The sequence below is a fragment of the Rhineura floridana genome, chromosome 6 (assembly GCF_030035675.1).
Source record: "Rhineura floridana isolate rRhiFlo1 chromosome 6, rRhiFlo1.hap2, whole genome shotgun sequence".
NCBI lineage: Eukaryota > Metazoa > Chordata > Lepidosauria > Squamata > Rhineuridae > Rhineura > Rhineura floridana.
In genome coordinates, this window is record NC_084485.1 from 137,928,296 (window position 1) to 137,953,575 (window position 25,280).

General features: G+C 42.6%; 1 protein-coding gene across 5 annotated transcripts in view; it reads right to left on the minus strand.

The window, feature by feature from the left end:
* Positions 1-25,280, minus strand: part of PTPRC (protein tyrosine phosphatase receptor type C) — a 144,330-nt gene that overhangs the window by 27,086 nt on the left and 91,964 nt on the right. For 4 of the 5 annotated variants that reach the window (XM_061633942.1, XM_061633940.1, XM_061633944.1 and 1 more), the window contains 8 exons: positions 18,117-18,177; positions 17,820-17,928; positions 13,706-13,758; positions 8,182-8,291; positions 4,258-4,348; positions 4,057-4,133; positions 3,886-3,922; positions 2,788-2,885 (listed from right to left, as the gene is read on the minus strand). In XM_061633942.1, coding sequence (XP_061489926.1) covers positions 2,788-2,885; positions 3,886-3,922; positions 4,057-4,133; positions 4,258-4,348; positions 8,182-8,291; positions 13,706-13,758; positions 17,820-17,928; positions 18,117-18,177 — 636 coding nt within the window. The remainder of the gene's footprint in view (positions 1-2,787; positions 2,886-3,885; positions 3,923-4,056; positions 4,134-4,257; positions 4,349-8,181; positions 8,292-13,705; positions 13,759-17,819; positions 17,929-18,116; positions 18,178-25,280) is intronic. The other variant, XM_061633943.1, reaches the window with a different exon arrangement.

A 25,280-nucleotide genomic window follows, 5' to 3' on the forward strand; every position in this document is an offset into this window, starting at 1 on the left:
AATATCTGTGATAAAAATGAATGTATTACCGAGAATGATGTTTCTGTTTCAAACAATACCTGTAATATCCTCTGATTTACCTTTTAAACAATGGCAAAAAGATATCTCTAAATTTGTATGGCAAGGAAAAAAACCAAGAGTTAAATTTAAACTACTACAAGATGCCAAAGAAAGAGGAGGACTGGGATTACCAAATCTGAGACTTTATTTTGCTGCCTGCTGTCTAGTCTGGATAAAGGAATGGATCTTATTGAGGAATAAAAGACTATTGGATTTGGAGGGCCATAATTTGAAGTGGGGATGGCATGGATATCTATGGTATGACAAAGCAAAAGTAAATGTAGACTTTAACAATCATTTTATAAGACGTCCTCTGTTGAAAATATGGAATAGATATAAACCAAGGTTTTATTCGAAAATACCATTATGTGTCTCAAGTCAAGAAGCGTTTTACAGAAGAGAAATGGCTGGAAAAGAGAAATGGTTAACTTATCAAGAACTATTAGAAAATGTACATGGAGAATATATAATGAGAGAGAACAACTGACAAAGGAAGGATATAGTTTTCAATGGTTTGCCTATTTACAATTGTTAGAAAGATATAAAATAGATAAGAAAATGTATGGGTTTGAAATAAGTAAATCTGATTTTGAAATAGGATTGTGTACAAATGATGAAAATATAATTGCGAAAATGTATAAACTCTTATTGAAAATGGATATGGAGGAAGAACAAGTAAAAGAGTGTATGGTAAAGTGGGCAAAAAATTTTGGTTATAACATACAAATGGATCAATGGGAAAATATGTGGAAAAAAGGCTTGAAATTTACACTATGCTATAATCTTAAAGAAATTTTTTATAAAATGATGTACCGTTGGTATATGACTCCAGAAAAGTTGTCAAAAATGTATAGTAATGTTTCTAATGTTTGTTGGAAATGTAAACAAGAAGGATCATTTTATCATATGTGGTGGCTGTGTAAAAAGGCAAAATCATTTTGGGCACAGATAGGTAGGAAGATGCAAAAAATTCTAAAGATAAATATTCAATCAAAACCAGAATTTTTTTTATTGGGTTTTATGGATAAACAAATAGAAAAGAAATATGGAAGAATAATATTATATATGATTACGGCAGCAAGATTATTATATGCACAAAAGTGGAAAATGGAATCAACACCAACAATGGAAGAATGGCTATTGAAATTAATGGACTTAGTAGAAATGGATAAATTGACATGTTTACTTAGAGAAAAATCGACAGATACATTTCTTAAGGAATGGAAGCCTCTCTTAGACTTTTTGTTGAAAGATCAAAATAAAATGATGATATTGGGATTTGACGATTAATTAAGACAGCCTATGGAGAAAAGGGATTCTGTATGTATATATTAAGGGACAGGTTTGATGTATATTGTATACTTATAGCTGATCTGCGACAAATCGGAAGTCAACTATTTTATTTTTTATTTTTTGTTGTGGTATTGTTATGTTTTTTTGACTTTGTTTTGTTTGTTTTTTGAAAAATTTGAATAAAAATTATTAATAAAAAAAAAGAAAAGCATACATTGGTTTAAGTGTAATATTGCAAATACAAACAAGAAAAGGGCTTCTGGTCAGTTTCAAGCCTGCTCTGGAAAGCTTTGTCAATTTCATTCTCCATGGGAAGGAAAGGGAGAAGGTGGGGGGGTGACACATTTCTTGCTTTTTTGGAGAAATAAGTGCAATTGCCAGTGTGTGTATCTCCTTAAATATCAATAAAGGCAGAAAAGCATACATTCATTTAAGCATAATATCGCAAATACCAACAAGGCAGGCGTGAAACCGACCAGCAGCCTTTCCTTCCAAGGCAAGAACTCCTTTACAGCCATATTGTGCTTCGTTGCAAAGGGGGAGAGGAGCATACGTAATGTTTTTGCTGACCAATTGGTTGATAGGGGGAGGTTTTAGAGGCGGAGCTTGGAAAAAGCGAAAAGAATGTAGGGGTCTTACTGCTGCGTGTGCGGGTGCAAAAAAGCATTTTTTTTAATTGGGAAAGAGCGAACTAAAAGGCAAAGTGAGGACTATCAGATGACAAAACGAATATGGAAACCGTGGATTATCCCGCTCCGTTTGGATAAGCCCCAAGATTCAAACCGCCACTTGGCCGGAATCTCACTGGGTGAACTTGGGCTAGTCATCAACTCTCAGCCTAATCTACCTCACAGGGTTGAAGCAAGGATAAAATAAGGAGGGGGAGGACTGTGTACGCCACCTGGAGCTCCTTGGAGGAAAAGTGGGAAGCAAGTGTAATTAGTCCTAGTCCAGCCTCCCTTTTCTGCAATGGCTTGTCAGATGCTTTTGGAAAGCCCTTATTATGCAGAAGATGAGGAGCAACAGAGTCCCCCCTCCCTTGCTGTTTGTCCTCCAGCAACTGGTAAGCACATACTTCTCTGCAAACCTTGGCCAAGATCAACTGTAAGAGCTGGAAGTAGCCATAAATTGGGGGTGGAACCTAAACAATTCAATACATACTGCTGACCAAGACAGTGGCTATTTCCTATATCCTGTCACTTTGAAAAATTTGGGTTGACTCCTAAATCCCTAATTATTATTATGGTTAAGTGATTAAGATATAGTCCAAAGCCACAAGGCCTCAGATGCCTTTGTACATCCTCTCAGGTATTTTGTTGCAAAATTTCCCATAAGTAAAACGAATGAGTGGATAGATGTATAAATAAGCAGAGGATACCCACATGCATTTTACAGTAGCCAAAACAAAATATGAAGTATGCATCTTTCCCTCACCCTGTTTCCTTCTTCGCAGCGAGTCACCATGACGACAACTGTTGCCTTTTGCTCCCAGATCATCTTCCAGAAATCATCAGTTGTCTCATCCTTGGGACCTAGTAGAAATATTTACTTTAAGCAGTTGAAACGTTTTGATGTGATTGCTATAGGCATGACCCACATAAGCACTTTTAAAGAGAAGGAAAGAGAGTTTAGTATATGCCTCACAGAAATAAATGGAATTTGAAAGTTATTAACTGTGGCTAGATCACACCCTTATTGTGTTTTCCACGAGTGGAGGAAACTTTTTTTTTCTGTCAAGGACCACATTTCCTCGGAGGTAGTTGTGACTTGCTAATAGTTGCAGAGTCAGCTATAAAAACAGATGGACAAAGCTGGGTGCCGTTTCTAGCATTGCATGTTGCGCTTTGTCTCACACTCTCTGTATCACCCCATCTCTCTCTTTCACACACGCACACGCACACACAAACACACAATGTGGAAGAGAGGTGGTCCAAACAACACAAGTGGACCAGTATCATATGTATTTTTTTTACTTGTTTGGTAGTTTGCCAGCCTGGGCTCCTCTGAGAGGAAAGGCAGTATAGAAATTTTATAAATATAATAAATATGGTGAGCCGCATGTGGTTAGGGAACCCCATGCAGGCTCTGGGTTACAGGTCACTCTTCACTGTTTTATACAATAGTAATCTGAAGAGAGCAGAAAACTGAAATAAACAAAAAGATATAAACCCACATTGTTCTTGTTGCATACAAGGAATGTATTGCTGAGTGTATTGGTCTTATTCTGCTACTTTTTATTTACCCAAGCCTTTAATGATTCTCCACTCATCATCTTCTGGTATTGAAATGTTATTTTAGTTATACTATTTCTGGGGTATATCTGACACTTATTTTGGGGTTTTGTACATTCCTCTGATATTGTATAAGGTGAGCAATTTACAAATCTTTTATAACAAACAAAAAAGGAAATAATGCCATCATTTCTTGGTTTCTGCACAAGGTCCAAACCGCACAAAGTACAGATTAAGCTTGTTTTCCTGCATTGTCTAAGGTGAGAGGGAAAAGAAAAAGAAAGGAATAAGTAATACCAACCTTGGGCAGCGATGTATTTTCTTGGTTCTGTGAAACCCTATGGAAGAAAACCATTTGTTATTATCATAGAAGCAAATGCTCAGGCATACTAATATTGACACATCCTTAGGAATTATTATGAGCAACATTTTCAATTTGGCATTAGGATTTTTGTTAACAACAGTCACTCACGTCAATATGGCTTGCATTTATGTAGTCAGAGCCTGGGTCACCGGGTATTGCTGAAAGCTCCACACGGTTGTAGTCATCTTTTCATACAGATAATCATAAACAAAGGGTAAGAGAAGTGCACTTGAAACTTCAGTTTGATATAATTTTTTGGGGGGGGGATTAAGGGTCGACATAAAAACTCAGTTTATAATATATACTTACAAGGAAGGATATCAACATAACGGTTTTTGTTCTGGTTGTAAGATTTCCGTGCATCTTTTATGGTGAATTTACTAAAAACTCTGGGAATGCTCTGCAAAAGACAACAACCACCTGAGCAAAATTATATCAACAATTATGGTATCTCACATATTTAGGTCTTTAAGACTATTCAAATAATAATTCATTTCCACTGCTCTCCTTAATCCAGTTTATGTACATTTAGGGTTGCAAGCCTATTTCACCTTATTTAGGGCTAAGTGCCGTGGGAGTCAGTGAGATTTACTATACAGACACGAGAGTGGCTGTATCCTATAGCCAGCGTGGATTTTTCACATTCCACAATGTTAAATTGAAAATACCCCCATGCCATTCTGATGCTTCTCATAAGATCATTTCAAAACAAAACCTTACAAAACTTATAGTCCTGAACTCAGAAACACTTGTTTAACAACCCTCTAAATTTTCATGGCAATACACAAAACAGTCAAAGAGAATAGAGAATTCAAAGTCTAAAAAGAGAGGAAAAAATCCCAGAGCCCTTTTGGACTTTTTTCTGTCAGAGTTCTCATAATCTGTGGAAATTCATTAAAAATCAGCCATGTTCACAGAGTACCTGGGAGACCATGGTTCGAATCCCCACACAGCCATGGAGCTCACTGGGTGACCATGGGCCAGTCACTGCCTCTCAGCCTCAGAGGAAGGTAATGGTAAACTACCTCTGAATACCATTTACCATGAAAACCCTATTCATAAGGTCGCCATAAGTCGGGATCGACTTGAAGGCAATCCATTTCCATTTTCAAATATGATTGCACAGAAATAAATCCCACTGAACTCAAAAAGTATGCAACTGATCAAACCCACCTTCCCTTCTCCTCCCTCCTATCTCCTCCCTCTTCCCTGCCCCTTCCTTTGCCCCTCCCTTCCCATCCCCATCCCCATCCCCTTCCAATCCCTTCTTTCCCCTTCCCCCTCCTCCCACTCCCCTTCCTCCCAGCGGCATCAGTAGTGGGAGTGCGGTGGGGGTGCGGACCTCTGGCGTGCGCCCTCCCAGGTGCATGGATGGGGGTGGCTGGTCTGGCGCGCATGCACACACACACACACACTCACCGCGCACTCCAGGCTGGCGGTGGGAGACCTGTCCTGGCTTCACCGCCAGCAAGCGGGCGCCTGCTTTTGGTCTCACCCGCCCACCACTGAGGAGGAGTTGGCACAGGGCAACAGCGCAGGGCAACGGTGCGGGATGGGGCAGCTCTGGGTATCACCCCCCTCAGGGTGTCACCCCCCTCAGGGTGTCACCCGGGTGCGGTCCGCACCCTCCGCAATTCGGTAGTGACGCCCCTGCTTCCTCCTCCCATGGTCAGTTTTACCTATCTTAAGCATGATTGCACGAGAGTAAGTACTATTGAACTCTATAAACATGCAAATGATCAAACATCCCCTCCCCCTTTCTTTGCCCCCTCCAATCCACTCCTCCCCCTTCCCCCTCCCCCTCCTCCTCCCCCATGGTCAGTTTCACCTATCCTAACCATGACTGCATAGGAGTCAATCCCATTGAACTCAATAAGCATGCAAATGATCAGACCTGCTTTCCCCTCCTTCCCCTCTCTTCCTTCCTCCTCCTCTCCCTTCTTCCTCTTCCCCTGCCCACTCCAGCCCTCCTTCCCTCCCCCCAGTTTTACCTATCCTAAGCATGATTGCACAGGAGTACATCCCACTGAATAAACATGCAAATGATTAAACCTGTCCTCCCCTCTTCCCCTCCTTCCTGCTCCCATCCCCCTCCTCCCCTCTGCCCTTTCTCTCCTCCCTCCTCCTCCCCTCCCCACCCCCTGTGGTTAGTTTCACCCAGACCTTGGAAAAGTTACTATTTAAAACTACAACTCCCATCAGCCCCAGCCAGCATGGCCACTGGATTGGGCTGATGGGAGTTGTAGTTCAAAAAAGTAACTTTCTAAGCTCTGGTTTCACCTATCCTAAGCATGATTGCAGGGGAGTAAATCCCACTGAACTCAATAAGCATGCAAATGATCAATCCATTCTCAGCAAACTTGCACAGGATCCCATTTCTTACTTCCTGGATTAAAAAGCAGAGAAATTCACTAATAGGCAAAAAACCTTGTGGTTTAAGAATATACCTATATTTATAGCCCACAGATATTTCTACCAAAGTTTAAAAAGCAGGGAAATTGGGCAGCTATAGTAAATGCACCAGGGGAGCAGGAGACCTGACCTCCTCTCTGAGATATTGTACTACCCTACAAATTTGTCAAAATGCAAATGGACAAACTCTGTTGTTGTGGAGCTGGCCAGGACTTGCCTGCGCTGCCACCTGCTGATTTCCTCCTCTGCTGCTGGCCTATGCTTATCCCAGAAGGGCCTCCTGGATTCCTATGTGAGATCCTGGGCCCTTGGGCCAGTGCCCCACCTGGTCGTGTGCCAGCATCAGTCCTGGCCAGGACTCTCATATTTATACAGTGTCATCTGTGTGCACTGCACTTCACAAAATACAAGAGTACAAATCTCTGCCCTGAGGGGCTTACAGTTTATAACTCAATGCAGGAAAGACAATAGAGTACCCAAATTTCAAGGGTAAACTTTCACCAAGTTTCATTAAGAGGCCATTAAAGGGTCTTAACACACAAATGCTGAATCCATGAATGGGGTGGGCATCTAAATCCCACCTCCATCATTCAGGTGCATTTGGCCCCACTCACTCATCACCAACCTTCCCCATGTTTAGCAGGGAAGTTCTGCAGAAGGATTTGCTCACATTAGTTTGAACACAAGTTGAAACTTTTGTGCAACAGGGGGCCCTGGTTTAAACAAAGTTCCCGATTATGTGAGGCCCACGTGCCTTGTCCCTAGTTTAAGCCCATGTGTATTCATGCAAATGACTGAATAGGGATACGGTGAACACACAAACTGTAGCAGATGATTGAATTGTACAAAAAACATGGGGGTCATAGGAGGAGGTTAATATTTTGGTGAGGTGAGCAGAAACACACAGGAGGCCATGCCTCTTTCTGATACATGCTCCATAAAAGCAAAGAGACAAGACATTTCTTCATATGAGGAAAATAGCACTAGTACCATAATAATGAAGCTGAAAATGAGTACAGAAAGAATAATAAATTGCTGAGTAACTGACTAAAGAACACTGACTAAGGGAAGGGAAAAAGCACAAGTTACTGAATAAATCATGTAATTATGGCAGATCAAATTCTAATAATGGAGCCATTTAATATAATGTGGAATGTAGAAGCAAATACGAAAAACCACAAGGAGGAATTAGCATCAATGTCAGTGTCGGACAGTCCACTGATACTGTTTGGGGACATTTTTTCTTTTTTTCCTGGTCTCTCAATGTAGCCCAGGAAGGAAAAGCCAAGTAGTAAGGAATGAATCGGGTCTAGATGGATCTTGGACTTCTCTCAACTAACATGTTAATTTAAATATGATCATTGGTTCCTATACTTCCCCATCCCTTCTCTATGAAATGGTGGTCCACATACATGCCCAAGCAATCTTTACAGCTAGTAAAGGCCAAGAAGAATATCCCTCTGTATTCCTCTGAGAATACAATGGGGTTGATGTTCCTAAGAGAAACACCAGGTTAAGATGCTTTATAGTAGGGAATCTTAAAAATTTCCTCACTTTTAGCCAGGACCATTTCCCTGTATTTTAAATATTTCAGTTCACTGAGAATGGCACTCTTGTAATGCAATTATAACCTTCTGGATTATGCAACAATGGTCTTTGCCTGCTCTCTCTCTCTCTCTCTCTCTCTCTCAGTCTCTGTCTGTCTCTCTGTTTTCATGGAACCTGAACTCACAGGAGCTTCCTACCAAAGGAAAATTAGCCGCCACCAACACTCATATTTCTGACATTCAGTTGGCTAATGTCTTTTAATGGGGCACCAACCTGAAATTCATCCAGAAATAGTCTTCCTTCATCTGCTATCTTTCTCTTATATGCTTCCCACAACAGCTCTGCAGGGATTGGGTCTATATTTAGCAGGTGTCTATCATCATCTTTAAAACATGTAGGAAAAAATATGTAGTTACATTTGTTGTTTTTAATAGGTATCATGCAAGTGCAGTACATACGTAAGCACATGGTTAGGTCCATATAGTTTCATAAAATGTTTGCAGTCATGTTACCTTAAGCAAAAATCACCAGATAATTTGCTGAAATGATGTGATCCATTCTCTTAAAGCAGGCATGAGAAACCTGCAGCCCTCATGACATAGTTGGACTACAACTCCCATCATTCCTGACTATTGGCCATGTTGGCTGGGATGAAAGTTGGATGAGAGTTGGAATCCAACAACATCTGGAGGTTCCCCACCCCTGCCTTAAAGCATTTAACATTTAACCCTTTATGATGGCCCCATAATGAGTGGATAGAAGAGCTCCTCAAATTAATTCTGAGTGAAAATTTATAACTTTCCATTGTCCCTTACAAAAAAAAACCATTTCAACATGAACTCATCTTATAGACACATGAAGGGGGGGGGTCACACAAGCAGGATCAGAGGTTAGAAGATGAGAAGTTAGATGATTAGAGAGCAGTAATGATAAGGGTCATGGTGGAATGGAGAAAACCAGTGGGATACGGTTATCCCTGGATATAAACTATATCGGAAGGACAGGGAAGGACGTATTGGTGGCGGAGTCGCTCTATACGTGAAAGAAGGCATTGAATCCAGCAAGCTGGAAACCCCAAAAGAGGCGGACTTCTCCACAGAATCGTTGTGGGTGGTGATACCATGCCCCAGGAGGGACTTAATACTGGGAACGATCTATCGTCCCCCTGATCAAAATGCTCAGGGAGACCTTGAGATGAGATATGAAATTGAGGAAGCATCCAAACTAGGAAATGTGGTAGTAATGGGTGACTTCAACTACCCGGACATAGACTGGCCGCATATGTGTTCCAGTCATGACAAAGAAGCAAAGTTTCTAGATATTCTAAACGACTATTCCCTAGACCAGTTGGTCATGGAACCGACCAGAGGGACGGCAACCCTGGACTTAATCCTCAGTGGGGATCGGGACCTGGTGCGAGATGTAAGTGTTGTTGAACCGATTGGGAGCAGTGACCACAGTGCTATTAAATTAAACATACATGTAAATGGCCAATTGCCAAGAAAATTCAACACGGTCACATTTGACTTCAAAAGAGGAAACTTCACAAAAATGAGGGGATTGGTAAAAAGAAAGCTGAAAAACAAAGTCCAGAGGGTCACATCACTCGAAAATGCTTGGAAGTTGTTTAAAAACACTATATTAGAAGCTCAACTGGAGTGCATACCACAGATCAGAAAAGGTACCGCCAGGGCCAAGAAGATGCCAGCATGGTTAACGAGCAAAGTCAAGGCAGCTCTTAGAGGCAAAAAGTCTTCCTTCAGAAAATGGAAGTCTTGTCCAAATGAAGAAAATAAAAAAGAACACAAACTCTGGCAAAAGAAATGCAAGAAGACAATAAGAGATGCTAAAAAAGAATTTGAGGAGCACATTGCTAAGAACATAAAAACCAACAACAAAACATTCTATAAATACATTCAAAGCAGGAGACCATCTAGGGAGGCGATTGGACCCTTGGATGATAAGGGAGTCAAAGGTGTACTAAAGAATGATAAGGAGATTGCAGAGAAGCTAAATGAATTCTTTGCATCTGTCTTCACAGTGGAAGATATAGGGCAGATCCCTGAACCTGAACTAACATTTGCAGGAAGGGATTCTGAGGAACTGAGACAAATAGTGGTAATGAGAGAGGAAGTTCTAGGCTTAATGGACAATATAAAAACTGACAAATCACTGGGCCCGGATGGCATCCACCCGAGAGTTCTCAAAGAACTCAAAGGTGAAATTGCTGATCTGCTAACTAAAATATGTAACTTGTCCCTCGGGTCCTCCTCCGTGCCTGAGGACTGGAAAGTGGCAAATGTAACGCCAATCTTCAAAAAGGGATCCAGAGGGGATCCCGGAAATTACAGGCCAGTTAGCTTAACTTCTGTCCCTGGAAAACTGGTAGAAAGTATTATTAAAGCTAGATTAACTAAGCACATAGAAGAACAAGCCTTGCTGAAGCAGAGCCAGCATGGCTTCTGCAAGTCCTGACTCAGTAACATATTAGAATTCATTGAGAGTGTCAACAAGCATATAGATAGAGGTGATCCAGTGGACACAGTGTACTTAGACTTTCAAAAAGCGTTTGACAAGGTACCTCACCAAAGACTTCTGAGGAAGCTTAGCAGTCATGGAATAAGAGGAGAGGTCCTCTTGTGGATAAGGAATTGGTTAAGAAGCAGAAAGCAGAGAGTAGGAATAAACGGACAGTTCTCCCAATGGAGGGCTGTAGAAAGTGGAGTCTCAAGGATCGGTATTGGGACCTGTACTTTTCAACTTGTTCATTAATGACCTAGAATTAGGAGTGAGCAGTGAAGTGGCCAAGTTTGCTGACAACACTAAATTGTTCAGGGTTGTTAAAACAAAAAGGGATTGCGAAGAGCTCCAAAAAGACCTCTCCAAACTGAGTGAATGGGCGGAAAAATGGCAAATGCAATTCAATATAAACAAGTGTAAAATTATGCATATTGGAGCAAAAAATCTTCATTTCACATATACGCTCATGGGGTCTGAACTGGCGGTGACCGACCAGGAGAGAGACCTTGGGGTTGTAGTGGACAGCACGATGAAAATGTCGACCCAGTGTGCGGCAGCTGTGAAAAAGGCAAATTCCATGCTAGCGATAATTAGGAAAGGTATTGAAAATAAAACAGCCGATATCATAATGCCGTTGTATAAATCTATGGTGCGGCCGCATTTGGAATACTATGTACAGTTCTGGTCGCCTCATCTCAAAAAGGATATTATAGAGTTGGAAAAGGTTCAGAAGAGGGCAACCAGAATGATCAAGGGGATGGAGCGACTCCCTTACGAGGAAAGGTTGCAGCATTTGGGCCTTTTTAGTTTAGAGAAAAGGCGGGTCAGAGGAGACATGATAGAAGTGTATAAAATTATGCATGGCATTGAGAAAGTGGATAGAGAAAAGTTCTTCTCCCTCTCTCATAATACTAGAACTCGTGGACATTCAAAGAAGCTGAATGTTGGAAGATTCAGGACAGACAAAAGGAAATACTTCTTTACTCAGCGCATAGTTAAACTATGGAATTTGCTCCCACAAGATGCGGTAATGGCCACCAGCTTGGATGGCTTTAAAAGAAGATTAGACAAGTTCATGGAGGACAGGGCTATCAATGGCTACTAGCCGTGATGGCTGTACTGTGCCACCCTAGTCAGAGGCAGCATGCTTCTGAAAACCAGTTGCCGGAAGCCTCAGGAGGGGAGAGTGTTCTTGCACTCGGGTCCTGCTTGCGGGCTTCCCCCAGGCACCTGGTTGGCCACTGTGAGAACAGGATGCTGGACTAGATGGGCCACTGGCCTGATCCAGCAGGCTCTTCTTATGTTCTTATGATCTTAGGGTCTGCTATCTAAATTATATAATATCTGCTGGAGAAAGATATGGGATTCAAACTGCATTTAAAACAACACTGGGAAGCAGACATGGGGGTTATGATTGAGGATGAGGCATGGGACGATATGGTGGGATGGGGAAATTTCCATATACATCAGTGGCTCCATCCTTCAGGGATATGGCTCTAAAAATCATACAGAGATGGAATATGACTCCACTTGGCTTGGCATATTATGAATACAAGCCCATTGACATATTGGCGGGGGTGTGGTGCACTAAGTTCATACCAGCATATGTGGTGGGACTGTGACAAAGTAGCTAAGTTCTGGTTGTTGATCAAGGAAGAAATATAGAAGTTCACAGGACAAGAGTTACATTTCACTACAGAAGTGGCTTTACTAAACTTCAAAAAAACTAATTGGATTTATGCTCATTGCAGCCAAATAAGGGACAGCTTGTTTTTGGAAGGGCCTTGAGGACCTTACCCTGGAACATTGGTTCAGGAAGGTGTGGGAAACTGCATTGCTGAGAAATTAAACTATGTCTAGGTAAGCTGCAGTGGTTCTTAACCTGCGGTGCATGCACCCCCGGGGGTGTGAGATACTTTTTCTAGCGGTGCGAGGCCCAACCAAAGATTTTGGAAAACTGTCATTTATCTTAGCTACGTTAGGCTAAAACACACATTAAAATTAAATTAAATTAAAATTAAAAAATAAACAGTATTTTTTCAGGGGGTGCGAGAGCATATTTTGGAAACCCAAGGGGTGCTGGCAGTAGAAAAGGTTAAGAACCACTAAGTTAAGGGAAAGTAAAAAAGATAATTTTATGGCAGACAGGTGACTGTTTATAATACACACATCTAATGATGAAAGGAACTGTCAAGTACCTTCTTTTAAAATGTCATGGTTGGCATAAATGCTTCCAAGAATTAAATGTCTGTGATAATGAGTTTCGTGCCTGAGGCACAGTTAATGTCTGACTATATGGATTTGTTTGGGACCAAAAAGTGAGGGTGGGAGGACTAGTCTAACTCTATTATATGTGTGCTGATATTATACAATTGGGGAGAGGGGAAGGGGGTGGGAAGATGAGGCACAGGAGTTTGGGAATGTCTATTTGTTGTTATTGTAATGGTTGTGATGTATGAAAAAGGATAAATAAATGCTTTTTTTTAAAAAAAAAGGAAAATCAGAGAGAGCAACAGGTAAGGGAGCTTCTTACACTGACAAGGGGAAAGGAGGACTATTGTTTTATTTATATGTGTTTGTGAAAAAATATGCTAAATAATATAAAATAAAATATAAACTCAAAAGTGGCTGATGAAGTTCATAAAAAAGTATAACATTCAACAAAAAATATTTCAGTTAACACAGTGCAAATTAGTAAACTTAATCCCATACAATTAAAGGGCTCAAACATAAAACCAGGGAGAAAGAACCTTAAGTTGCTCTAAAAACTCTGTGGGGGAAAAAAGGTCTTAGCACTTGCTCAATGCTTAAGAGTCAGCTCAGTGGAAATATTAGCTATTCATCAGTACAGATATAGGTCTGGAAGGTTCATCAGGTCAAGGGGATTTCTTGATGCTGCAATGTCTACCTTTATTTATTCATAACAAAAAATATCAAAGCATTTTACAACCATAATCAGAGCTTGGAAAAGTTACTTTTTTGAACTACAACTCCCATCAGCCCCAGCCAGCATGGCCACTGGATTGGGCTGATGGGCGTTGTAGTTCAAAAAAGTAACTTTTCCAAGCTCTGACCATAATCATACATATATAAAATAAAAAAGCTAAAATTTAAAGCCAAAGATCATCGTCTAACTATTACAGAAAGATATTTACAAGGGTCCATGGGGAAAGCTTCTACCCTATGACTCCAAGAAGCATGGTTCAAAGTTAATTACTGCTGCAAAGGTTTTGCCATGAACTAGATAAAAAAAAATCAGCTTGATGCTTGTACTTGCCAAAAGCGGAATACCAACCTCTGACCACAGGCAGCATAGGTTCATCTGAATCCCTGTAAGAAGCATAAACAGTTATGAATGCTCCATGTCACTAAAGTGTTCTGCTACCAAACTTTAGATACCTTCAGGAGTGAGATCCTACTAAACTCCAGAGCACTTTTCTCTGGTTTGGCTCTATGTCACTCCAGTATTAATAAAAGTAATTAATAACAATGGTGGTGCAGGAATATAATATAGGTCCTTTCTATATGAATATCACCCTGTAATGCCAAATGGATTGGGCCTCATTGAGATATGTGGAATCCAGCATTTGCCCCTTTAATGCCCTCTTTGGTGCCTAAAATAAGGGTTTGAAACTGCTTAATTATAGGCTTTTATATGATGTAAGCATATGCCATTGTAATAGGTAGAAGCTCTAAAGTAAAGAGTTATTTCTGTGTGTAAGAATGGATGATGTCACATACAGGCAGGAAGAGTGGAGGCTACCAGGCAGTGTCAGACATCCAGCAGGAAGAGACATATAAGGCCTTTGTCAAGGAAGCCCAAATATAGACTTGGAGGGGCTGGAAACTCTAGATCACAAGAAGAGTAGGGGCTTGCTGGGCAATGTCAGGCAGGAAGAGCCATATAAGCAGTGTCCACAGGATGCCCAAATATAGATATGTGGAAAAGAAATGTGTCCAGGAAGCCCAAATTTGGGAAAGAATGTGCTTATCTCCTTTGACTGACTGACTGGAAATTCCTTATTTTGATTGACAGAACACAGGCACTGGTAGGTCCAATGACATGAATGGACGTGCTTAATGCAACCAATCAGGCCAAAGGGGTGGGACAGCCTGTTGGTATATAAGTGATGGCAATTTATTGTTCAAATGAGGCTCCCACACATGCTATTAACTTGAGGACATCAGGAGGGAGAATGTGCGACTGATGACCCAGAAAAGTTCAGCCGTTGCTGACAACAGCTATGAAGGGGTCTGATAACAGCTGAGACAGGTTGTATCTGCTCCATTATTGTGTTACTCCTTATCTCATTTGAAAAATCCTGTCAATTAGCACAGCTGGTGTTAAATTTCTTTGCCTACCTGGATGTTTAAAAGAGCATTTGCTCCCCTCCAGGCAAGTAGAAAGGGTGACATAACACACCCAGCTCCTACAGAGGGTTCTTTAGTATGAGAAGGAATTAGGAACAGCCAGCAGGTAGGGATGGTGAGGCGTGCCTGGCTTCCCAGCAGGGGGGAGGCACTGTAGTTACCTGGAGGGGCAAAGTGGTGGGGAGGTCGCACTGTACAGATGCACTAGTGAGAATGCCAGATTGGTTTCACTGGTGCATTTGCACAGCACTGACGTACCCACCTCCTCGCCCCTCTCCCTTACAGTAAGCTGCAACCACAGTGCTGCTGGGAAGCCAGATGTGTACCTCCATCCTTGCCCTCCGACTACTCCTGGAAGGAATCTTCACTTCCCTTTACTCCTCCCACCGTGTGGTTCCTCCATCTAGCTATTGCTGGAATCACATAGCACCAGCAGGCCATGGCAAAAGGGAGCCACTGTAGCATACCACTGAGATTTTGGGACTATATAATAATAATAAAATTTTATTTATGAGTCGCCTATCTGGCCGAATTAACAGCCACTCTAGGCGACGTACATCAATACAATAAAATACAATATAAAACAATGAGGGCCACAATCAATAATTAGACTAAACACTACAATTCTGATTAATAACAGTATTAAAAGCTAACCCACCCCAGGGATCCCGTAGGCCTGCCTGAACAACCAGGTCTTCAAGGTTTTGCAGAAACCTATCAGGGAGGGGGCATGGTGAAGGTCGAAAGGAAGGGAATTCCAGAGGGTGGGGGCCACAATCGAGAATGCCCTCTCTCTAGTCCGCACCAGCCTAGCTATTTTAACTGGTGGGACTGAGAGAAGGTCTTGCGTGGCTGATCTCGTCAGGCGGCATAATTGGTGATGCTGGAGGCGCTCCTTCAGATAAACTGGGCCGAAATGGTATAGGGCTTTATAGGTCAACACCAACACCTTGAATTGGGCCCGGTAAACAACTGGTAGCCAGTGTAGATCTACTAACACCGGAGTGATATGATCATGGTGATGGCTGTTCTTAATCAATCGTGCTGCCGCATTCTGTATCAGTTGTAATTTCCGGACCGTTTTCAAGGGCAACCGCACGTAGAGCACATTACAGTAGTCTAAGCGGGAGGAGACCAGGGCATGTATCACCCGTGGGAGCAGATGGACAGGAAGGTAGGGTTGCAGCCTCCTTATCAGATGAAATTGATACCAAGCTGCCCGGCTCACTGCCGAAACCTGAGCCTCCATGGACAGTTGGGAGTCAAGAATGACCCCGAGGCTGCGGACCTGGTCTTTCAGGGGTAATCTCACCCCATTAAACACCAGGTCTATTTCTCCTAACCTTCTCTTGTCTCCCACGAGCAACACCTCAGTCTTATCGGGGTTTAGTTTCAGCCTATTCCTTCCTATCCATCCACTTACGGATTCCAGGCACTTGGACATGGTGTCCACAGCCAACTCTGGTGAGGACTTAAATGAGAGATAGAGCTGAGTGTCATCCGCATATTGGTGGCACTGCAGCCCAAATCTCCTGATGATGGCTCCCAGCGGCTTTACACAGATGTTGAATAGCATGGGGGAGAGGATAGAACCCTGTGGCACTCCACAGTTGAGAGGCCAACGGTCTGAAACCTCATCCCCCAATGCCACCCGTTGATGTCTGTCTGAGAGATAGGAACGGAGCCACCGTAAAACGGTGCCTCCTATTCCCAATCCCACCAGGCGATCTAAAAGGATACCGTGGTCGACGGTATCAAAAGCCACTGAGAGATCCAGGAGGACGAGGAAGGTATATTCTCCCCTATCCAACGCCCTCCTCATATCATCCACCAGGGCAACCAAGGCTGTTTCAGTTCCATGTCCAGTCCTGAAGCCCGATTGGAATGGATCTAGATAATCTGCTTCATCCAAGTGTGTCTGTAACTGTTTGGCCACCACTCGTTCAATCACCTTGCCCAAGAACGGTAAATTAGAGACTGGGCGGAAGTTATTTAACTCTTGGGGATCCAAGGAAGACTTTTTCAAGATGGGCTTTATTACTGCTTCCTTGAGGGCTGATGGCATTACACCCCCTTCCAAGGATGCATTTACCACTGCCTTGATCCCTTCGCTCAGCCTTTCTTTGCAGCTCATAATGAGCCATGAAGGGCAAGGATCCAACAGACAGGTGGTTGGCTTCACAGTAGAGAGCACCTTGTCCACTTCCTCAGAGAGAAGAGGCTGAAACCGATCCCACCGGACCGGAATGCAACTGGCCGACTCTGGCTCACTTCCTGTGTCCACAGCGTACGGAATCGTGCTCTTCAGGTGCTTGATTTTATCGGCAAAGTGTTTAGCAAATATGTCACTGGAGGCTTTAGAGTGCTCCATGGGTTCCTGAACAACTGGACCGACCAGGTTTCGGACCACTTGGAACAACCTCCTGGGACAACACTCTGCGGACGCAATAGAGGCAGCAAAAAATTCCCTCTTTGTTGCCTTTGTTCCCACCTGGTAGGCAGCTATTGCTGCTCTAACCAGTGTCCGATCGTCTTCAGAACGAGATTTCCGCCACTGGCGCTCACCTCCTGTCTCAGACCCCGGAGCTGTGGTGTATACCAGGGTGCTATCTGAGTTCTACTCAGGGGGAGAGGACGTTTCGGAGCCACCCGGTCTACTGCCCTAGTGATCTCCCTATTCCACTCCATCACCAGGGTTTCGACCGGGCACCCTTCAGCCGGCTCCAAATCTCCCAGCGCATTCAGGAATCCTTTAGGATCCATCAGGCGTCTGGGGCGGACCATCCTAATAGGTCCTTGTCCCCTGCGGAGGGTGTGTGGCATTGAGAGGTCTATATTCACCAGGTAGTGATCTGACCATGACTAGTTCTCTGGGAGATCAGTATTCAAATTCCCACTCTGCCACACCATCAAATGTGGTGTTAAATGAATCGTATCTCAGCCTACACCTAAAAGGGAAAAATGTGGCAGCCTTTTCATCTTCTTGCACATCCTTAAGAGAAGAAAGGAAAGAACCTTACCTTGATTTTTTTTTGTTAAGGGTGTAGATTTTATACAGAACAATGAGCAAAGCCAAGGATGTCACTATAATGAGGAATGCCAAAAATATAATCAGCGCTCTAGAATTGTCTGTAAAAATGAAAAAAAAAAACACAGAGAGAATATATGTTGGAAAGATTTTCGGAAATATTAGCGAAAGTGTACTCTTTTACTACTGTGTTTGCTTTCTAGATCTTATATCAGTTCTTACTCCATGCCTCAAAAGGTAAATGAGATTAATCAGCAAATTAAAAGGAGTGGTTTAAACTTTAACTTACATCTGGTTGTTATGTCAGTCTGCACAGATTCTGAGTCAGCATATCCATTGGAAAATGTAACCTGATAAATAGGAAGAAAAGCAAATACAATTTTTATTAGTCAGAAATGTATCACCAAAGACAGATGATGTTGTAGACCTTCCAAAAGGTTTCCCACCAAAACCAAAAAAAGTGATGTTATCATAACAAGAGCAGCTTTAAAATATGGGTCAATAACAGTGAGAATTGTTGGGAGGGGGGATAAGTAATTGATTATGGTGGTGATGTCACATTTTTGCACCAAGGTGTCTCGAAGTGACTTACCCAATAAAATAGAAACAACAAACACATTAAAACCAAATATCAAAACAGCAATAAACAAAAACTAAACTAATGCAAAAATATATTTAGATAAAGAAACCCTGCACACCCCATTTAAAGGATGACCACAATAAAGCGACTGACTACCCTTCCAATTAAAAGCCTAAGTAAAAATGATTTTGTCAGAGGAGATAATCTCCACATATATAGTTGGGCTTCATGGAGCAGTGGAGCAACCACTCTGTCTGCAGCCCTGTTACACATAGTAGTTAGGGCATTTTGAATAACCTGCCAAACAAAGACATACATCTTTACTTATACCATACATATATAAGGGAGCAGCATAGAACGTATATGTATGGTATAAGTGAAGACTAAGGCTGAATACACACTAACTTGGTCAAAGCACAAAAATGTACCTAAAACAAGATCAGCACAGCAGATGTCTTGTTTCTATTATCTGGGCTGATTGCAGGTGTTGCCACCACTCACCATATTCTCAGAGGCACATGTTACCAAATTCTTCCAAGCTTCTCAGCAAGTGGATTGGACTGTGAAAGACCAACCCAAATGGGGTTTGTATTTTGACAAATTTGTAGGGCAGTACAATATCTCCAAGAGGAGGTAAGGTCTCCTGCTCCCCTGGTGCATTCACTATAGCTGCCCAATTTCCCTGCTTTTTAAATTTGATAGAAATATCTGTGGGCTATAGGTACGTTCTTAAACCACAAGGTGTTTGTTGTTGTTGCTTATTTAGTGAATTTCTCTGCTTTTTAATCTGGGAGGTAAAAAATGGGACCCTGTGCAAATTTGCTGAGAATGGATTGATCATTTGCATGCTTATTGAGTTCAGTGGGATTTATTCCCCTGCAATCATGATTAGGATAGGTGAAACTGACCACAGGAGATGGGGAGGGGAGGGCGGAGGAAGAAGAGGGAGGGGAGGAAGGGCAGAGGGGAGGAAGGGGATGGGAGCAGGTAGGAGGGGGAGGGGAGAAGGGCAGTTTTGATCATTTGCATGTTTATTGAGTTCAGTGGGATTTACTCCTGTGCAATCATGCTTAGGATAGGTAAAACAGACCTGGGGGGAGGGCTGGAGTGGGCAGGGGAGGAGGAAGAAGGAAGATGGGAGGGAAGGAGGAAGGGAGATGAGAGGGGAGGGAGGGGATAGGCATGTCTGATTATTTGCATGCTTATTGAGTTCAACAGGATTTACTCCCATGCAATCATGGTTAGGATAGGTAAAACTGACCATGGGGGAGGATGAAGGGGAGGGGAGAAGAGAGGGAAGGAGAAAGGGAGGGGAGAGGGGGCGGAAGGAGGGGGAGGGGCAAAGGGAGAGAAGAGGGCACGTTTGATCATTTGCATGCTTATTGAGTTCAATGGGATTTACTCCCGTGCAATCATGCTTAAGATAAGTAAGACTGACCATGGGGAGGAGAAGGAGGAGGATGGGAGGGGAAAGGAGGGGATTAGAAGGGGAGGGAGGAGCAAAGGAAGGGGGAGGGAAGGGGCAAGAGTGAGAGGACAGGAGAGAGAAAGTAGGGTAGGTTTGATTATTTGCATGCTTTTTGAGTTCAGTGGGATTTACTCCTGTGCAATCATGTCCACGATAGGTGAAACTGACCTGGAGGAGGGGCAGGGAGGGGAAGAGGAGGGGAGGAGATTGGGTGGGTGGGCACTTGGCAGAGGGGAAGCTCCTTTCCTTTCCAAAAGGAAAATGTTGTGAACAGTATGATTGCTTTTCAGGGTTTCCCCCACCTTTTTATTCTACAGCAGGCACATGTAGCCTCTCACCAAAATTTAAACCAAAGCTGTCATAGCTTTTCCCAAAGAATCCTGGGAAATGTAGTTAGTAAAGGGTGCTGTGAGTTGCTAGGAGATGTGCTGTTCTCCTCACAGAGCTTCAGTCAGAGTGGCTGCCTGTTAAACCACTCTAGCCACTGGAGCTCTGTCAGAGGAATAGGAGTCTCCTGTCAGCACCCTTCACAAACTACACTTCCCAGGATTCTTTGGGGAAGCCTGACTGTCTCAAGTGAAATAAAGATCTAGTGTGGGTGTGGCCCCCTGATTAGTCAAGCCAAGCAGCTGTGAGTCTGGCTTTTAGAACAAACTGACCGTTGGTTCTCACTGAGCATGCTCAACATTATCATTGAGTTCAATGTAAAATTTCTTAAATTAATTAAAAATCAGCCAGGTATTTTTTAATCTTTTAACCTGCAGAAGATGAAGGTCAGAGTATGGGGCAAGGTCAGTAATAGGATTACAAGTACTCTGAACACAGCTGATTTTTAATTAATTTCAAAAATTATGAGAACTCTGTCAGAAAAAAGTCCAAGAGGAGTCTGGGTTTTTCCCTTCTCTTTCTACCCTCTTGATTCCCCCCACAACATCATTGTGCAGATGTGGATACACCCCTGTTGCCAGGACCACCTACCTCTATTTTCAACTATTTTCAAATGAAGTCACTGCAAGGTAATGCACTATCAATCTGCGATGAGCTTTTATTTTCAGAACCAAAGCAGTTTCTCAAGTTCTTTTCAGGGCCAAAAAATATGCAACAGATTGTATGTGGATTACATAGGAGAAACAAGTACTCGGTCTCAATTGATTCTAGAATTAAATGTGTGTACACAGCCTAAGGGTCACTGAGGTTTACATACTACTGTATTGCAAATTTTTCCCAAACTTTGAATCTGCAGCAGCAAAACACATTATTAGAATTGACATCTGAGCCCACACACAAGGTAATGTCCTTCAGTGAGATGCCACTGAAGAAGACTGTTCAAATCAAAATGCACTTGATAGGTTATTTGAAATACATTTTTTGTAACCATCTTTCTTCTTCTAGGCATCAAGTTTTTGGGCTATCATACCTTTATATCCCTTTGGTGTTGTGCAATTATTATTTGAAAGACATATTTAGGCAGCATGGCCAGGTATTTTAGAACTTATTTATGTGATATTATACACTGTGTTTGCATTACAATGTCGTAAAGAACGTAAGAAGTTTTGGTCATTCTTGTACATTTTATTAGCTACCAGCCATAGACTTTTTTTGTAAAGTTTTAAAATTCATACATACCTATGTGATAGAAATGTATGATGTTCATTTAGACCTTGACTTTTAAAATTCATTTACAGGGGCAATTTACACCAGCTTAAGCTGGTGTGAGTTCTACCAGTTTTTTATATTTAAGATTGCTCTGTTGGTTGGTTATCATCCATAATCTTTAAAAACACCTCTGCATGTTGAGCAGATAGTGTGAAAGGTGTCTCTACACATGCAACACATATCAGATCTTCCATGTGTTGAAGAGCCTATGCATATACAGCCGTATCTGCATATAGGCCCTCCCTGCCGCCCAAAACAGAAATTGTTTGCCTCTGACCCCAAAATCATTGAAATGGCCTCCCCAATTCACTGCTGTGAATCGGGAGGGGGGCAACTGGGAAACATTTATTATACAGCCACGAGAGTGGCTGTATACTATAGTCAGCATGGATTTTTTGCATTCTGCAATGGTAAATCTGATCCTTCCCATAAACTCATTTCAAAACATAACCTTACAAAACTTATAGTCCTGAACTCAGAAACGCTTGTTTAACAACCCTCTACATTTTCATGGTGATACACAGAACAGTCAGAGAGAATTGAGAATTCAGACTGTAAAAAGAGAGAAAAACCAGACTCATTTTGGACTTTTTTCTCTCAGAGTTTTCATAATCTGTTGAAATTCATAAAAAATCAGCGATGTTCACAAAGTACCGGTAACCCTATTACTGACCTTGCCCCATACTCTGACCTTCATCTTCTGCAGTTTAAAAGTTTAAAACATGCCTGGCTGATTTTTAATTAATTTAAGAAATGTTGGCTTGAACTCAATGATAATGTCAGGCATGCTCAGGTAGAACCAACTGATCACTTTGAAAAGAATTTTATTGAGACAATCAACAATAGCCCCTGATGAAGGCTGCATACTGATAGCCGAAACGCATTGGGCTTTTTATAAAGACATTTTAATTATATAAGTTTGCAAATAAACCATTTGAATATCTTCCACACGTTTTTTCATCATTCTGGGGTCCCCTCCCCTCTTTCTTCAAGCCAAGACATTTTCCTACATGAAGTGAAGGACATGGTGGAGCCCTCCACCCATTCCAGGTACAGAAGCTGACTGGGCCAGAGGTTGAATCTTACTTCATTAATGGCAATGGGACAGCAATCCTCCACTGTACCTGAGGACAGAAGGCTGGCTTAGAGGATGCAGGGCAGTCCACAGAGAAAAATGGACAGAGTTTCTGCCACTGGCCTGCCCACATCCCCCAGCATCTGCCATCTCTGTTCCATGTTGTCTTTATGGATCAGTCTCTCCTATATGATGGGATGGGCAAGAGGAGAAACGTTTGGTCCAGTTAGGTTTTTAGTTACCAGAGTACCGTCATGTGAAGATGGCGGCAGCGGTGCTAGTGGAGGGCGGCAGTGGAGGAGGAGGTCATTCTGGCGGGGGCTCTGGGGGGCTCATGCTGGGAGGCAGCAGCAGTCTGGCTGCAGGGGGCTGCCTGGATGTGGGGGCCCTGTCGTTGTGGATGCACTCCTTGCAGCATGCACTGGAAGAGGCAGCGGCCAGCGGTGCCCTCAACCTGAGCGGCAGGAAGCTGAGGGATTATCCGCGGGGCAGTGCTGCTAGTCACAACCTTAGTGATACCATCCAGGCCGTACATTATTTCTTCACCGCCACCACCTCCTGGTCCCGGTCCCGGCCCTGCTTCGCAGGCCAGCTGGCCATGAACTTCAGGGGCAGGCCCGTGTAGGGTGCCAGGCGACAGCAGGAGCAGAGTCTGGCAGTTCCGGAGGCCCACTGGGTCCGTCACCAGGCAGCACGCCACAGCCTCAGTTTGGCCTCTCTAACTCAGCGGCCACCCGCGTTGAGATCAGGCGCTTCGAGTCAGTGCACACTAACATCTACACCCTAACATCTATGCCATCTACGACTTTATTGAGCGCGTCGACGATCTCACACTCCAGAGCTGGATTCATGAGCACGTTGTCCCCACCGAGGGCCACAGAAATACAGCTGGAAGAGCTGGATAAAAACGATGCAGGAGACAAAGCCATGACAACTCAAGCCAGAATTTCCAACAAGATCAGAAGGATCCAGTATGATTCCTACAGTATAATACCTACTATTGGAAGCTTGTAATTGCTGTTTTCTTTTTTCTTTTTAATAATGTTATTTGTTATTTAATTTTGAGAATTGTATTATTTTATTGATGTATTATGTTCTATTGATGTATTGCTATATTTGTATTTTTTGTAAGCCTCCTTGAGGGCCTTTTGGCCATAAGGCAGGGTATAAATTTAACAACAACAACAACAACAACAACAACAACAATAATAATAACTGTCAGTGTTCTAAAAGCCATCAGACGCTCACAGCTGCTTGGCTTGCCTAATCAGGGGGCCACACCCACACCAGTCTGATTTCATGTGAGATAGAAATAGCGCATAAACTCCAGTTTGAAACAAAAAAGGCTATCTTCACCATCATATGACATCAATCAATAAAAAGGCTTTGAAATTAATAAAAATAAATTTGACACAGATTTCTACGATTAATAATGAGAGAAATATGATTTTCTAGGTTAGATTCTCTGTGGTAACAGAAAAGAAGCAAAGTAAGAACACCACCAACAGACATACAAAAATGTAATTCTCCATCTTTGGAGATGGCAGGTGTTGCCACCACTAACCATATGCTCAGAGGCACATGTTACCAAATTCTTCCAAGCTACACAGGAAGTGGATTGGACTGTGAAAGACCAACCCAAATGGTGTTTGCATTTTGACCAATTTGTAGGGCAGTCCAATATCTCAGAGAGGAGGTCAAGTCTCCTGCTCCCCTGGTGCATTCACTAGAGCTGCCCAATTTCCCTGCTTTTCAAAGTTTGATAGAGACATCTGTTGGCTATAGGTACATTCTTAAACTACAAGGTTTTTTTGCCTAGCAGTGAATTTATTTAAATTGTTTTTAGCCTGTTCTTCAGCTGAAAAGGCTCCCAAAGCAGCTTACATAAAACCAATAATAGTAAAGTGATTGCTCAGCTACAGGCTTACAGTCTGAAAGATAAGATGCAAAAAGAAAAAGGGGGGAGGAGGAAAGAAGCAAACAAGCAAACTCAGTCAATCCTTAAGGTTACTTTCCAATGCCCGATTGGAATGGAAACAGTTCAGGAAAAGGCAGGTTACTCTCTCAGCAGAGCAGAGAGTTTACTGTTGATTGGTCTGTGCACAGTTGGCTAGCCTTAGATTGCGCCCCCAACTTCCACAGTGACTCCCACAGTGGACACAAGACTAAATCTGAACGCTTCTCTCTACTGTCTGCCTGCAAAGCACAGCAGCTCACCTATCACTAGAACTTCAGGGAGCCCACTCCCTTAACCCACCTGCCAATGGGCAATGGTTCTTCTTTAGCAGATATGTGGTAACCTGTGGCCTTCCAAATATTGTTGGGCTCCAACTCATATCAGCCTTTGACCGCATAGCCACAGGTCAAGGATGATGAAGGTTGGAGTCCAACAGCACCTGGAGGGCTGCAGGTTCTGCCAGCTTCAGTAACTAATAGAAGAAAAATGTGATCTGTCCTAGAGCTGTTGGAGTCTCCCCTCCTCTCATTTCACTTTGAGACCAGATCTGGTGCTTTGGATCAGGTCCCTATTCAATTCAGATTGCATTGGGGGGGTGTCTCACCTTGGATCCCAAATCCAAAGCAATATTTGGAAAACCATAGCTTCAGTCTTCCCATTAAATTGCAGTGGGAAACCAAAGTGGTCATAACTTACTTTGTGTTTTTTCTCTCTAAA